Source organism: Atta cephalotes, assembly GCF_000143395.1.
Source record: "Atta cephalotes unplaced genomic scaffold scaffold00008, whole genome shotgun sequence".
NCBI lineage: Eukaryota > Metazoa > Arthropoda > Insecta > Hymenoptera > Formicidae > Atta > Atta cephalotes.
In genome coordinates, this window is record NW_012130072.1 from 1,908,263 (window position 1) to 1,925,444 (window position 17,182).

The 17,182-nt window shown below is 26.8% G+C and overlaps 2 protein-coding genes and 1 long non-coding RNA gene across 3 annotated transcripts in view; all 3 read right to left on the reverse strand.

Moving 5' to 3' along the window:
• Positions 1 to 944: 944 nt before the first annotated feature.
• Positions 945 to 1,715, reverse strand: LOC105627112. The gene is made up of 2 exons (XR_001046534.1): positions 1,631 to 1,715; positions 945 to 1,285 (listed from the first exon to the last, which is right to left on the reverse strand). It is a non-coding gene; the product is annotated as an uncharacterized LOC105627112 (long non-coding RNA).
• A 4,008-nt stretch (positions 1,716 to 5,723) lies between these two features.
• LOC105627113 lies at positions 5,724 to 8,417 on the reverse strand. Its single transcript, XM_012208394.1, is given in 6 exon segments — positions 5,724 to 6,061; positions 6,064 to 6,115; positions 6,682 to 6,847; positions 7,060 to 7,190; positions 7,508 to 7,777; positions 8,163 to 8,417. Coding segments are annotated over 6 exon segments (1,212 nt in total).
• A 6,760-nt stretch (positions 8,418 to 15,177) lies between these two features.
• LOC105627333 overlaps positions 15,178 to 17,182 on the reverse strand; it is a 7,370-nt gene continuing 5,365 nt past the window's right edge. Inside the window, exons 2-5 of the mRNA XM_012208618.1 lie at positions 17,114 to 17,182; positions 16,680 to 16,813; positions 16,294 to 16,456; positions 15,178 to 15,576 (exon numbers count right to left, since the gene is read on the reverse strand). The exon at positions 17,114 to 17,182 is cut by the window's right edge and continues 3 nt beyond it. Coding sequence (XP_012064008.1) covers positions 15,178 to 15,576; positions 16,294 to 16,456; positions 16,680 to 16,813; positions 17,114 to 17,182 — 765 coding nt within the window. The remainder of the gene's footprint in view (positions 15,577 to 16,293; positions 16,457 to 16,679; positions 16,814 to 17,113) is intronic.

Sequence of the window (17,182 nt, forward strand, 5' to 3'; positions counted from 1 at the left end):
ATATATAATAATATTATTATTTTACTATAATAATTAATAATTATTTATTTTAATTTAATTATTACTAATAAGTAAGTGTTAGTATATATATATATAGAGATATATATATATATATATATATATATATATATAGACTACAATTATTTTAAAATCGTAAAATGAGTCAAAAAATGTTATGAAACACTGTTATGAAAAAATTATTTTGATTTTTAAACTAAAAAATCTGTTACAATAATTTCACGATGCCTCCTTTTTAAAAAAAAGTTTGTTTGCATCAATATTTTGCAAATGTTGTTTTTAATTTTAATGTATTCGCTACAGTTATGTCTATTACTTTTATTTCTTTTCAATTTTTATATTTAATTACTAATGATGAAGTATGCGTTAAAGATCTAATAAATCCCATTCATCATATAGTGGGAGTCTTTTTATCATTCGGGTAATACGCGGTATTATCACTATTGAACGCGATGGAGTTTTATTTTTCATAAATAAAACCTACATAGGATGTAATAAAAGGCGCAGCATTTTAAGTTTTAATGTAGCATTAAAATGGAATTCTTGTGTTTAATATTACAATTAAAAATTAAAAATTCTTTATAGGGGAGTCTATATAAGCTGTATTAAGTGTAAGTAATGTTATTCTAAAATCTAAAGCTTTACAAATTTCACTGAAAATTATTTCTTGGCAGTACTTTTTGAAATATATAAAATTTTTAATATGTTGTGTCACTTCAAGTTAATTTCTATTATATGTAACTTTTGAATATTTTTGATTACAATATATCATATTTTTTAATAGATACTTCGAACAATACAGCATAAAAAAGAATCTTTCAATATCAATGAGATGTTCATGTAATCAAAGTTTTATATATAATTTTTATGTTTAGTATTGAGATCTTAAACAAAAATTTGGGTTTTGGATATGATCTTTGTATTCGTGCTATTGACCTGAATTTTTAATAATTGTAATGAGACGTTACAACTAATTGTTACAACTCATATGTGGTGATTTATCCTCTCGCATAGGGCTACAGAGGCTGCATGAAACCTGGCTAGTCCACGAAGTGGCCAATACGGAATGGGGTAGATCAAAACCAAACGAACGCTCGGCCATTCGAAAACCTAGAGGCGCAAGATCTTCGATCACTAAAAGCGTTTCATTTTGCACGTAGAGAATTTTCTCACTCAAGCGATAGTTTGGTCCTAATAACTTATTCATTTTATTCAAGGTGTCTGACATCATCAATGCCTCATTGTGAAAGTAATCTGATTGTGTGACCTATAAATTTATTTAAAATCAATAAATGGAATCTTTTGTTTATGGAGAACATATATAATGGAATTCCTTTAATTTAACAATATTCAATTTTTTTTGTAATATGAAGATCTATATAAAAAAAGTTTGTAATAAAAAGTTTCGGCTTTTCGAAATAATAATGGCAAATAAATAATAATTTTATTCTACATATAAATTTATTTTCAAACAACTAAAAAATGTTTTCTTCAAATATGGTCTATATAAATCTATATGAAATAAAATCTGCCATAATTTAATTTCTCTTTTTTCTCTTTCCATATTAGAAATATTATATAAATTAAATACTTACAAGTTTCTTTCGATTACCTTCGAGTATAGGTGAGATTTTTTTTAATGATGATTGATTTCCTCTTTGTATTCTTAAAGCCACCTTGATTACAAGAAAAGTCGGCAATTATTCTGATTATGTCGCTAGTGTAGTTGTCACTCTTGCTTGTAGCTGGTTCCGAACATATATTAGTTACTTGGATCGAATTATCACTTTCCGAATTTCGCAGGATCTTCTCTACAAAGCATAAATTCAGCCATGTTGATGTTTCTTGAGTCATTTCTGGAATTGGAATTGGAGAATTTCTTCGACAAATTATTGTTTCTCTCACCGCGTAATAAAACGCGAAAGCGACTCTTTATGATAACTTATTGGCAAAATATCACATTCTCATTCTCTCGTTACAGTTGCAACTTCTTTCACTCATGCAAGTCTTTCCATTAACTAAGATAAGATAATAACACTTCACATTATAAGATTATTTTTATTTGTAATTTGATATGGGAATGTATTGGGAACGTATAATGTTGACGTATATATACGTATAATGCTTTGCTCAGTGTAAGCATGAAATGAGGAAGCAGAACTGCAAATCACACAGAGCCGCAAATCTAGATAGGAGAGGAACTTCTGTGGAAAAGGAGAAGGAATATTATATAATAAACATACAAACATACATAACAATGTTTAAGATAAAAAGGTATATGCTTCCGATGATAATTCAGCTCTGTTTTCACAAGCCGTTTTTTTTTCCTTATTTACTATAAATTAACTCGGACAGTGCAGTAATAATTCTTACTCTAAAAGTGAGACCGGAATTAGACTACACCTTAAAAATTAAGATTGAAGATTAAAAATTAAAATTTAATCAATGAGGGCAAAAAATTTTAGTTTCTCTTGTTTCGATTGTTTAAATTTCAATCTTTAATCCCAATTTTCAATACACGTAGTCTTATATCGCGGCAATATTGGAAAGTAAATTATTACTGACTAGAAAAGCTGTGCAGCACTTGCGATAACTTAAATCAAATTCGATGGATTCAATAAAATTTTCTATCTGGATTTAACGTAATCAATATTAATTTTATAATAATTAACGTTTGTAATAATCATAACATAATAATTGTAACGTAATGCTTGCGAATAAAAACTCAAAATATAAATTAATTAACTGTAAAAATTAAGAATGATTAAGAATTTAAGAATGATTCCTCCTTTGAATATTTAAACAACAATTTGCAATTTCAGACTCAGCAAAAAATTGGAAAAAATCACAAAAATCAGGTAGGCCATCTAGTGTCCCATTGTGTAGATAGTCCCATTATCTTATATTAACTATTACATAATATTTTTTAATTTATATTTGTATTTCCATTTTTATATTTTATCACTAAAGATAAAATATACATTAGAGATCTAATAAACCCCATTTGTCATACAGTGGCAATCTTTTTATCATTAACTTTCTATAATTCTCGCTTTTGACACCTGGATTTATATCAATGCTTAATAACTCATCTAAATCTTTTGCCTCAATCTTACAGCACAGCATAAATGGTAAAACGACGAAGAATATTATCATTCCATAATCAGCTTTTCGCTGGTAGCTTTCAGTTCCTCCATAGTAGGCGGCGGCGTCTTGCAATTCAATTGTTTCAGTCGCTGATAAGGTATCAAGATACTCGTTCAATAAAATATTTTTCTTGTTTTTCATGACATTTAAGGAAGGACTTGTATTGAGAAAATATATCAAATCAAGTGCCGGCGTTGTGTAAACGCACAGTTGGAAATCTACCTGTAATCAAACGAATTCTTTCGATGTCATTTCATAACAAGATTGATAGTTTGCGCGGACATGGATCAAAAAGAGACGAGTATATATAGCTGAATGTGATTAAACAGCTGGTTATTGCATTATTCATAGCATATTGCATTTTCAAATATTTTCTGCTATCGCCTGTTTGTCTTGATCACTACGAGTATATTGCGTAGAAAATTAAACAACGCTGTAGTATTATAACATTAGTATTATAGCATTTCTCTTTTAAATTATTATCTATTCATTTTGTTTATTTGTACTTAATCTTTTTAAATAAAAAAATGTATTTTGAACATAAATCCACTGTTTCAATAATGTAAGATAATGGAAGATAGAAAAATTTCTCGATTATGACTTTAGTTGAATAGGCCAGATATCAATAAGATGGAAAAAAATTCTTTCTTGATCTATATTACCAGCTTATTGTCATTGCTAGCAAACAATCACAAGGTTACGTTCAATTTTATGCTCGATATCGCGAAAGACGCATGAAGATGAGAAATTATTTAATTAATTAAATTAATTAAATTGTCATTAATTACAAATTGCATTACTTAAAATCACAAATATTGCGTTATTCGCATAAGAATATATTTTATTAACATTATTTTATTTCTGATTCATATGATACAGTTCAAAGTGTGTAGATATATTCAAACGGAAGAAAATTTTTGCATTAACCAAAAATAACTATCGCAAAACAATTACAAGTCCTATTCTCTATCGTGTTTCTAAATGATTGAACAATATGAAATATTTGTGATATATGATTGTGTGTGATAAATGACTGTTATCTCGATCCATTTAGGAAATCAGTGCACACTAGTAATTATATGTATAGTGAAAGATTGTATAAAAATATGACGTTTCGTATTATCTAATACTTATCTCAATTGCGTTTTGAAAAAAAAAAAACTGAAAATAATCGGACTGGCACTGATCTGCCGAACAACAAGAGTTCAAAGTTAAATGACAGCACACCAACAGAATGTAAATACAATGCGCTGTACGGAAACAAATATCAAGGCTATGTGTTAATTGTGTGCTGTTATTTCAAAAAAATTTGTTATTTTGTAAAATATCTATCAAATATGTTCCAAATTAATTTTACTTTATTATTATTGCATATTTTTTGTTTCATTTTATGAATCGTTTGACATTATTTTTATTAAGATATACTTACTGTAAGATTGTATGCATTGGGGGATGGGGATTATTGCTGGCGAGAAAAGCAAGTGCACTTGCGACAATTCAAATCAAATTCAATATTAAAATGAATTTAATATTAAAAATTTGCTGTTAATAATCAACTTAATCAATTACCATAATCATAATGAAGTGCTTATATACAAGAGATCAGAACATGAATTTAACTCATGGTTTTGGAATGTTTTCTATTTTAAAATTGACCAATAACGTCTTGCGATTTCAAACTCGACAAAAAAATTAAAAAAAATTACATGTTTAGATAGGACATAGGTTATTTTATTACCATACAATCACATCCAGTTATATACAATATATTATTTATATTATTTATTACTTTGAATTTTCTTTCAAGTTTTCTTATGTCTATTATGTATATTGGGTTAAGGAAAAAATCTTTTTACAAGTTGGTAAAAAATCTTTTAGCAACCCATATATTCTATTTTTAAAAAATTGACAACCATTTGATAGAGCAATATTTCATATTTTTAATACCGATACGACGATTTTTAATGAAATTTATTAAAGTAATAAAGTCAGAATGTTCCTTTTTAATTAATCTATGAGTACAGAGACTTTTCACTAACGCAATATATTAATACAACTCAAAATACTTCATTTTGTATTTTAAATAATTTCTATATCATTTTTGCAATATATTATAAAATAATACTATAAAATATTTATATAATATTATAAAATAATATTATGTACTCTTTTAGTAACATTACTTATTTTACTAATACATGAATTAGATATATCCGTTATACACAAAATAAATATATTTATATATCTATATATACCATTATCTTTGTGATGCAATGATATAATACATAAAAATAATTTATTTTAAAACTTTAATAAATAAAAATAAAACATCATTATGAAAATAATTTTTTATTTTTTGAATCAAAAGATTTGTTATTATATACATTATACAACTCTACACTATACCAACTCAATGGTAATCACCTTTTTAAAAAGTCATGTATCAACATTCTTTGTTATAACTTTTTTGCATTTGCTATAAATATTAATATTTTCATTTATTATTCAGATTTATTTCTTTTCTATTTTCTGTTTTTTATCACTAAAGATAAAGTATATTAGAGATCCAATAAACCCCAATCGTCATATAGTGGCAGTCTTTTTATTAGTAACTTTTTATAAATCTCGTTCTTGATACCTGGATTTATACCAATGCTCCATAATTCATCCAATTCTTTTGCTTCAGTCTTACAGCACAGCATAAATGGTAAAACGACGAAGAATATTATCATTCCATAGTCAGCTTTTCGCTTCATGGTAGCTTTCAGTTCCTCCATAGTAGGCGGCGGCGTCTTGCAATTCAATTCCTTCATAGTCATCAATAAGGTGTTAAGATATTCATTTAATAGAATATTTTTCTTGTTTTCCATAACATCCAAGGAAGGACATGTATTAAAAAAAATAATAAATCGAGTGCCGGCGTTGCATAAACGCACATTTGGAAATCTACCTGTAATCAAATGAATCTGATGAATTCTATCGATCAATTTCGAATTCTTTCGAATTCTCGATAAAATATTGGATTGGAAATGAAATCTATTCATTCCGAAAGAGAGAGATATTATGTTTAGAAATGTTATATTTAGAAATTTCAGCAATAAGATTTGTAATTTGTGCGGAAGACTTGGACAGAAAATAAATTGAGTATAGCTGAATGCGATTAAACGTCTGAGGTCATTGCATTATTCATACATATCGTGTTTCCAAGTTTCTCCTATTATCACATCGACTATTTGATCACTAAATTCGACATTTCGAATAATTAAAAAATGCATTTGTACTATAATTTTTGTTTTGGAATCTATTTATTTAATTTGTTTATTTAGTTTATTTTGTTTATTTTTATTTAAATTTATTATTATTACACACAACTATAAAAATTATTATAAAAATTCAGAAATGTAGATCAATGGAATAAAATAACTGAACTTCGTTACATTTAATTGTATGATAAAATTTTCATTTGTCTAAATTGAAAAAATATATTTTCAACGTAATATATATGATAATACTTACAAAAATATGATCAATAGGTTTGCCATCATTGTTATACCTGAACAACATATTGTTCACGTGAAAATCACCATGAGTAATAACATTAAATTCTTCTTTGCAAAGCTTTGTTGCATCTATTCCTATTTGATATATGTGATCGGAGAGTTTAGCTATTTTGTCCGAGTATCTAATATAAATGAAATAAATACAAAATTGTATGAAATTATATAAAAGTCGTATAAATTCACTATGAGTAATAATATGTATAATGTTTGTATTTGCCATTTTCTGCTTAATGTTCAGTTTTTTTATATTAAATATTTATCTTGTATCATATAAAATGTTATCATGAATATTAAAAAATAGAGCAATAAATATTATCGTTTACGCAAATCTTACTGTTTTACTTCAGGCCAGTGTGCAATCTCTTCTGCTAAACCTTTAGTACACTTAATGAAAATATCTTTCATTTTTGGTGATTGTTGCTTGTTAAATTGTCCTTTCGAATACATTTCTTTTTGCTTTGGCTCCTAAATATTAAAATATTGTAATTAAAGAACATTTATACATTCGATATAAATTATAAATTAAAAACAATAGTGCGGACTGGAAATTTGGAATGTTATATACATCACAATATACAAAATATCTATACAATAATTTTAATATTATGCAATTTTTTGACAAATTTAAAACAAATTTTTTTTTTAAAGAAAATTATGATATAGCTCAGACAATACACATATTAAAAAGACATTCTGAAAGAGAATAGTCTTTGCATCTGTGCCATGATCTGAGTTATTATTAATGCAACGACATGTTACGACTGATTCGCTTAGTGATTTACTTTCTCGCATAGGGCTACGGAGGCTGCATGAAATCTGGCAAGATTGCGAAGCGCCAATATGGAATGATCTAGATCAAGACCAGACAAACGATTGGCCATTTGAAAGCCGAGAGACGCGAGATCTTCGATCGCCAGAAACATTGGATCTTCATTTTGCACGTAGAGAATCTTCGCGCTCAAACGATATTTTGGCTCTAACAACTTATTCATTTTATCCAATGTATTTGACATCATCAATATTTCGATATGAAAAAGATCTGATTCTATGACCTGCAACAAGTTTATTCAAGGTTAATAAATGGAATCTTTTAATCTAACAAATATGCAATTATGTTTTAAAGTCTATACTCTCTACTATATAAGATTTGTACTACGAATTTTCAAATTTTAAATTTATTTTTAAACAAATAAAAATTTTTTTTATATATATGCATGTGTATCCACTTTTTTAAAAATGATTTATATAAAAATAACTTTATTTTAATTACTGATTACCCAAGAATAATTATTTTAATCTTTCTGTGGAATAGAAATGTACTCCAAAACAATAAAACATGCCACAGATTTATCTCTCTTTCTCTTTCTCTTTCTGTTTCTTTTTTCCTTTCTTTTTTCTCTCTAAATTTGAAATATTATATACATTAAAGCAACTTACAAATTTTTGTCGGACACTTCCGAGTTCAGGCAAGATTTTAAGGATAATTGATATTTTCTCTTTAATACTACAGCTGCCTTGATCGCGCGAATATTCGGCAGTAATCCTGATCATGTCGCTGGTGTAGTTGTCACCCTTGCTCGTGGCTGGTTCCAAACATATATCGATCATCTGAATCGATTCGTCATCTTCCGATTTTCGCAGAATCTTCTCCACGAAGCTTAGATTCAACCATGTCAATGTCTCTAATGCCATATCTGAAAGTGGAATTGGAGAATTTTTTGACAAATCATTGTCCTTGCCATCATACTAAAAAAAATAATATTTACAATAATTTATTTGAACGAAATTTATTGTTTATATGTTTTTTTTCTCTTTTTTCAGCCAATTCTTAACAAATACTTATTCCGATCTTTCCATTCTTTCCTTCATCTATCCTCGCCATTTTTTTTGATAATTTATTTTACTCATTTTTATCATTTTCTTTCTTTGTGTCCGTCCATATTTCAAATGGACATTTGAAATTATATATTTTCTTACGTTTGAGATCAACGTATCAATTAAGAATCGATTTTTCTTTGTTTTTTTTAGTTAATCATACATATACGTTGAGATCTAGTCGATTGTAATATTTGATATATACGAAAAAGTTTTCGACAAGTCTTTCGCGTATCAGGGATTTCAATTAATTTTTTATTCTTTTTAATTAATCTTGATGTCAATTAAGTTAATGTTCAATTTGTTATTTATTGATTTATTATTTGGACCCTTGTACATTGCTATAACAAAATGTTCAATCTTTCTTTTCTATTCAATTTTTTGTAAATTACGAATAAAAAGGTACGATGAAATTAGATCTTCTAGCAGTTAACGCTATAATTAGTGCGCTAATTGTTCATTACAAAAAATTATATTTAATCATTTTAAAAACTATTTGACATTTAGTCATGTAATAAAAAACGACTAAATTATATGATAAAAGGCATATATTTCGTATTTATTATACTACTATTTCTTAATTTTCATGAGCGCAGTAAAAATGTAGATACAAATTGTTGCAATCTTCATTTCATAACTAATTAGAAAACTGAATGGTCTCAAGTAAGAGTTGAAATAAATTCTATGAAGTCCTTGAAATTAATTCTATCGTGTAAAAGATAATTGATGATCGGGATAAATTAAGGATCAAGAATGACTTCAGAAACGCAGACGGCACTCAACAAAAAATATATCAAAAGAAATGCACAGTTCTCCTATTTAAGAAAAAGAGTATACAATGAAGAAATACAATACGGAATTGAAATTATGATATAACAATTTTGTGTGATAGAGTAATTTGTAATCTAAAATCATCATTAAGATTAGAATGGTCAAAGAAAAAAATATTATCAGAAAATATAAATAATTAGTAAACATATAACAATAAGCGACAATGATATACTATTAATTACGCAATTCTATATGAATTGAAATTAATGAATTGCCATTCTTTTATCGCTTATTATTATGTAGTTATTTCTGAAATCAGTTGTTTCTCGTAATTTTGTTTAACATCTAAAATTTTAACGTAATTCCATTTAAAATCATGATCATGATACAATCTGTGATAATTTTCTAACTGAATGAGTAGCTGTATTTTTTCTGATGTAAATTCTGATGTGTGTTCAGTAATTCAGGTCTTCAACTGCATCTATTAGTTCGTCTGACATACAATGGCTGCGTTCGGGATGACACTATTAAAACTATTTGTGGCATTTTATCTTCATCATCCATTAGACACGTACAAGAATAGCATGATACAAATAGCACTGATAGCGCATTCCCCGAATGCATCTATTGCATCACAGTTTTTCCAGAATATTTTATGAACGTTTTTTTTTAAATACGCAAGTGGGTTTTTTAATAGTGTTTTCATGCGGCCAGGATTTCCATATCTGCGAATCTCTCGAAATAACTGTATTAATTGAATATTTGCATTCTACAAAGGTTATGATATTAATATATGTCCACACATTTTAGAATTTGCGTCAGACGGCTAATCAAATTGATTAATGCCAAATTTAAGATTATTATCATATAATCAATCAATGCTGGTGTCTGAATGCGTTATTAACATAATTGCGTTTTAGCTCTAATCATATATAACGTATCTATGTACCTTAAAATTTTGTTATCTAAATTTTTCTACAAATTATAGGCTAATCATGCTTTTATTAGCTTGCTTTATTGTAACAATGATCTTATATTTTTGAAGTTCAATATATATCAAAGAATTGACTGTAATATTTACGATTTTTAGATGACTTCATTTAAAATTTTCCTAAATAATCTCTGACTGAATATTAGTGTCAAGAGAACAAAAATTTAATAATGATGAAGGGTTGATCAACATAATAAAGTGGCTAACCTGTAAGTTATTCGTCTTTGACTTCAGTCGTTTATTTCTCTTAAACACTTGTTTCACTGTGCCGTTTTCTAAAGCCAGTCTCAAAATGATACATACAGAACAGAAGTGCTTTATATATAACTACAGGCTTTATATATAACTATATTAGTACATCCATTTATTCATTCATCACAGGCTTTGTACCTGCATTAAAGTCTTAGGTAACTGCAGAAGCTTGTTCAATATTAAACTCATGCAGATTTATCCTTCAATCAAGCAATAAACCCAATGGAAATAAAGGAACGATAAAACAAGCACCTATGTGATATTCTTTTGTTCAACAAATAGCGTCAAAAGAATAACACAGTAACCGTTACGATACTCGTACAAGTTATCGTTATTTACATATTTTTGAAAAGTCTTTATCTTCATGGCGATGGATAAATTATGAAAAAATTCCACAATAATGGCAGCATGGATTGACAAAAAGTTTCGCAATTACGCTAAAATGATTCGTTATAATGCAACAGTTTTGTCAGAATAAAATTCCTAAATGATATTGGTAAAAAATCACAAAGCATTGTTTTTCCCATCGCACTAAAAACGATTTTTGACAATTTACTCGCGACAAAATTTTTATGTTTTTTCTCCTCTTTCCTGCTGATTTCCTTCGCAAACTCATTTCGATCTTTTCATTCTTTCCTTCATCTTTCTTTGCTATTTTTTCAGCGTTTTTTTCATTTATTGTCATCGTATCTTTATTTATACTTCTTCGAAACAAGATGTACTAATCCAAATTTTGATATTTTAAATAGCTTAAAATAGCTTAAAATTACACATACCATAAAGCTAAATAGTTGTTACATCATGTGCTTTGAAAGAAATGCACATACATATTATAAATAAAGAAATATATGTATATTTCTAAAAATTATTTTAACTGTCCCCAGTCTCCCCAGGCCTATTTTGAGCTCCAGAGCCAAAACGCAAAACGATATAAAAAAGTTTAATATATATGATTTTTAGGAGTATATAATTTTGAGTATATAATTATGAAGTATTTATAAGCGTCATTTGGATGTAACCCTTTCAGTCTCCGAAATCTTATCCACATTGAATTTTGCGTCGATAGTTCCGAAGCATAAATTGAACAGGCCTGAAAATATATTATATACTAGTTAGTAGATAATATTTCATATCTCTCCTCTTATTCCATAATCGCAATCTTTTTTTTCTTCTCATGTTTTTGTAAAGTACAAATATAAAAAGATGAAATTAGGATTATTATTTACAGGAAATTGTCCCTCTAATTAATGCGTTAATTATTCGTTATGAAAAACTATATTTAATCGATGTTCTGAAAACTAATATTTGATATTTAGTCAAACATTTATTTTTGAAATTTGTTAAATATTTTAAATAGTTCTTTAAAGTGAATAATTAGTTCACTAAATAATGAAAAACAGTTTAGTAAAATAATAAATCACATACGTTTCGGCTACTTTCTAGTCTTTATTAGCGCATTAAGAATGTAGAGCCAAATTGTTGCAGTCAGTTAATTTATTATATTGTGTGATCTATTAACGCTATCTCCTGTTTTCATGTTATTCACCCCAAAAAACGAAATGGCAAGTTTCTATCTCATAAACAAATAGAAGGCTGGATGGTCTCAAGTAAGTGGATTCTTTGAAATTAAATTCATTGTGTAAAAAAAAAATTGATTGGAATAAATTAAGCGTAAAGCTCAGCTGAGCTCTCACAAATGTAGATGGATGTACTTAACAAAAAATATATCAAAAGAATTTGTACAATCTACCTATTTAAAATAAAGTGCATTATACGATAAGACAGATCCAAGATTATGTACATGACCGTTACATGTGATAGAATAAACTATAAATCATCATTGAGATAAAAAAAATCAGAGTAAAAAAAATATCATTAGGAAACATAAGTGCTTAATGAATATCTAAGTAACAATACACTATTTAAGTAGTTAAGTAATTCCATGAATTTAAATTAATGCCGTTCTTTTACCGTTTAATTATTATTACTATATAATTATTTCTGAAATCAATCATTTTTTGTAATTTCGTTCAACATCTAAAATTTTCCTTTTAAATATGATCCCTTTTAAAATCATGATCATGATACAACCTGTGATTCAGTAACAACTGAATGAGTAGCTATATTCCTCCTGATAAATTCTGATGTGTGTTCAGAAACTCTGGTCTTCAACTGCATCTATTAGTTCGTCCGATATACAATGGCTGCGTTCGAGGTGCTATTAAAACTATTTGTGGCATTTTATCTTCATCGTCTATTAGACGCAAAGATATAGTATGACAATAATAGCGCTGATATAACTGATATAGTTCCTCGAATACATCCATTGCGTCACAGTTTTTGCAGAATATTTTATGAACAACATTTACTTTTTAAGAAAACGCAGGCAAAGGATCTTTTTGAGAGTATAATTAGTTATAATTTTTATGAGATGACGTTGACTTGAAACTTTATATTTTGAGCTAATTTAAATTACAAGATACGACAAATTTTAGAAATTATAAATATTTTGTTGATATGTAAGATCGTTTAAAAGAAAAATTATTTATAAAACATTATTTGTATGACTTTAAATTTGTTTAAAATAAATGAAAATATGATAAAAACTTTCCAGTAAATATCAACTAAAGAAAGTAACATACAACTTCAATATTAGAAAATAAATCAACTGTAATTGTAAAAAAAAAACGTCAATTACAATTGAAGTTAAATGTAGAAATAATACATCTATAAGTAAATATTTTTAATAAATTTAAGTCAAGTGACTGCGCTGATTACTTTCAGACTTACAACACAATCAAACTGAAATAGTAGTATTCCTCCCAAATTAAATTAGATCTTCGATTAGTGCTATTATAAAACCTGAAAAAAAAAAGAACATTGCGAAATATGTTACCTCAACCAGGATTTTATTCTTTTAATTTAATGTTTTACAATGTAAATGTTAATGTATTATAATTTATATAACTCATATATCATAACAATTACATAACAATTATTGTTGAATTGTGAAATTATTAATATTAATAATGTGTGTTTATTTCTAATAAATGTTTAATGTATTATACTCGTTTATAATGTTTGTACGTTACGTATGCATAATAATGTTTGCAATTTAAATTCTTTTTCTCTCAAGAATGCGATTCCTGCCGACGCTAAAATAGATTGACATTCAGACAACGAACAAAGCTTATAGAAGACATCTTTATGAGACCTTTTAGATTTATGTCTCAAAAGACGTTTTAATGATGTGATTGTCTTTATGACAACTTTTAGACATGCATATGGCCTGGGATATTTTTTTATTTCCTAAAGTGAAATTTACAATGAAAAGAAAGGAATTTGAAGATCTGCAATCGATTCAATGCTGAAGAGAGAATCGAGGGTTATTCAGAAAGAAGAACTTCAATAGACAATCGTTGTATAAGCAATGTAAACGTTGTTAGGAAACGGATAGAAATTATATTGAATGTGATGACAGATATCAATAAATATTCTTAATCTTTTACAAATATTTTTTATGGTTTCAGTCTGGGAACATAATTATAACGTTATATAAAATTATATATTAAAGAAATCACTAAATTTTTTTTATTTATTTTATACACACGTACAATCTAATAAAAACATGATCAGGTAATTTATAAAAAAATTTAATTAACAAAACACAGAGATACTTTTTATTTGAGGTGATACTTTTATTAAAAGTAAAATTCAATTACATTAATAATGTCCAATCACCGTTTGACAAATGATATCTCCATTATACTTTACATTAAGTTAATAATGTATTCGTGCGGCAAGCATTTGCGATTAATATTAAAAATTTACTATTAATAATCAACATAATCAATTACAATCAATTAGTAATTGTACGTTAGTGCTAGCACATAAAAAAATATGAATCAGAATATGAATTATGGTCAGCAGAATAAGATGTTTCTTTTTTAAATTGACCACCAATTTGTAATTTTAGATTCGGTAAAAAAATCACAAAATTTGGGTATATCATAGGATCTGGTTATTTTATTACTTAATTATTACTTTGTAATATTTTTTCAATTTTTCTTACGCACACTTTATGTTAATATAAACTAAAATATTTTATTTGATATCTTAATTAATTTGTACATTATTTTTACATTGATATAATAGAATAATATTATATACATCTCTTTCAATAGTATTTTTTTGTTAACTTTTTTGTTGTTCATGTTGAATTAGACAGTATCTACATAAAAAAATAAAATGTATGTATGTATGTGTATACATACTGTTAACACTGATGTATTATAATTTCAAAATCTTAAGAATAAAAAATGAAAGTCTATTATCAAACAAATAATTCCAATTTTTTTAAACCAAAAGATAAGTCGATCATAATAACTATTCCTCGTCTGTATATTTTAAAAAAATTTTTTTAAAAAGTACATTAACATAATTCTGCTTCTATTAATTTTAATATACTTGTTAATTATTTGCATCTAATATTTCCTAGATTTCTATTTCTTTTCTATTTTATTTTCTCTATTTAATTTTTTATCATAAATAGAACTGTATACATTAAAGATCCAGTAAACCCCACTCGTCATACAGTGGCAATCTTCTTATTAATATTTTTTTATAACTCTCATTCTTTAAACCTGGATTTATATAAGTACCAGTGCCCAACATTTCATCCAAATCTTTCGCCTCAGTTTTATGGCATAGCATAAACTGTAAAGCGGTAAAAGATGTCATCATACCATAGCCAGCTTTTCGTTTTAAAGCAGTCTTTAGTTCCTTCATGGTGAGCGGTTGCGTCTTGCAGTTTAACTGCTTCATAGTCGTTGACAAGATGCCAAGATATTCATTTAATAGAATATCTCTCTTGTTTTCAATGACATCGAAGGAAACACTTGAATTGAGAAAATAGAGAAGATCGAGTGCCGGCGATGCGTAGACGCATAATTGAAAGTCTACCTACAATAAAATAAATTTTTTTGATTGTCAATTTTTTATGTCTACTGCAATTGTTTGGAGATAAAATCTGTGCATCAGGAAAGAAGTGAGACATCACATTTAGGAAGTCGCGAAGACAAAGATGATAATTTACATAGATGACAAACATAGATGGGCAAACAAATAAGTTTGCACAATTAAACTGAATAAGTACATTGCATTTATTCAAAATACATTCCATATTCAAGTATCTCATATATTATTACTGTTTATTTTGATTGTTTAAGCTGAAATTGCGGATGCTTAAATTGCGCTACTTACTGTAATAGAATTTCTCGAAATATTATTTATTTATTTAATATGTAATATCGTTGTACAAATTTATATCTCTCTTTTTATTATGAAATATTATTTATACTTAATTATGAAAATTATAATAAACATTCAAAAATATAGATAATTAGCATGTAGTGATTGAGCTATGTTTGTAATAAACTATGTTTATAATAAAATTCACATATATTGTCTAATTATAAATATAAAAGATACTTGTAAGTATAATAAATTTTTAAACTAAATTTAATCTTTTAACAATATAGTCATATCATATGAAAGTATAAATTAAAAATTTCATGAATTGTTTTATTTGATTTTAGTTCTTAGTTGCAAGATAAAGTGAATATAATAAATCAATGGGGATGTTTAGACGATATATTTTTATAACTTGATGATACTTACAAAAATCTGATCAATAGGCTTGCCATTATTGTCATATTTGAACAACATATTATTCACGTTACAATCACCATGATTAATAACATTAAATTCGTCTTCACACATCTTGAATGCAGTCACTCCTATTTGATAGATGTGATCGGAGAGTTTAGCAATTTTTTTTCGAATATCTGTTAATAAAAATCAAATAAATTTGAAATCATGTAAATATGAAAACAAAAATAATATGAATATTTTCTTTAAACAATGCACAACTTGTACTTATACTTGCAATTTTCTTTTTAATGTATTTTCCCTTTTTATATTAGTTTCCTTGTGTCACGTATCATAAAATATCTTGAACATTAAAAAGTAGAGCAATAAATATTGTCTTAATTAAATGCAAATCTTACTTTTTCACTTCCGGCCAATTCATAATTTCGTCTGCTAAAGCTTTAGTACTCTTAATGAAAATATCTTTCATTTCTGCCGGATGCTGGCTATTAATTATTCCTTTCAAATACATCTCTTTCTGCTTTGGTTCCTAAATATTAAAATATTTATATTAAAGAAGAAAAATAATTATGTTTGAAGTGCGGACTAAAAAATTTTCAGTGCCATGTATGTAGATCTAGATAAACAAAAAATTTAGACAATAATTGTATCATAAAATTTTCTGACAAATTTAGAACTGATCGTTTTTTAGAGAAAGTTACGATATAGTTCAGATAATACAAATGTTGAAAAGACGTTTTCTAAAGGAAAATAATATATTCATTGATCTAAATTCTTAATAATGCAACGAGATGTTGCGATTGATTATGAATTACATGTGGTGATTTACCTTTTCGCATAGGGCTACGGAAGCTGCGTGAAACCTGGCAAGACTGCGAAGGGCCAATATGGAATGATC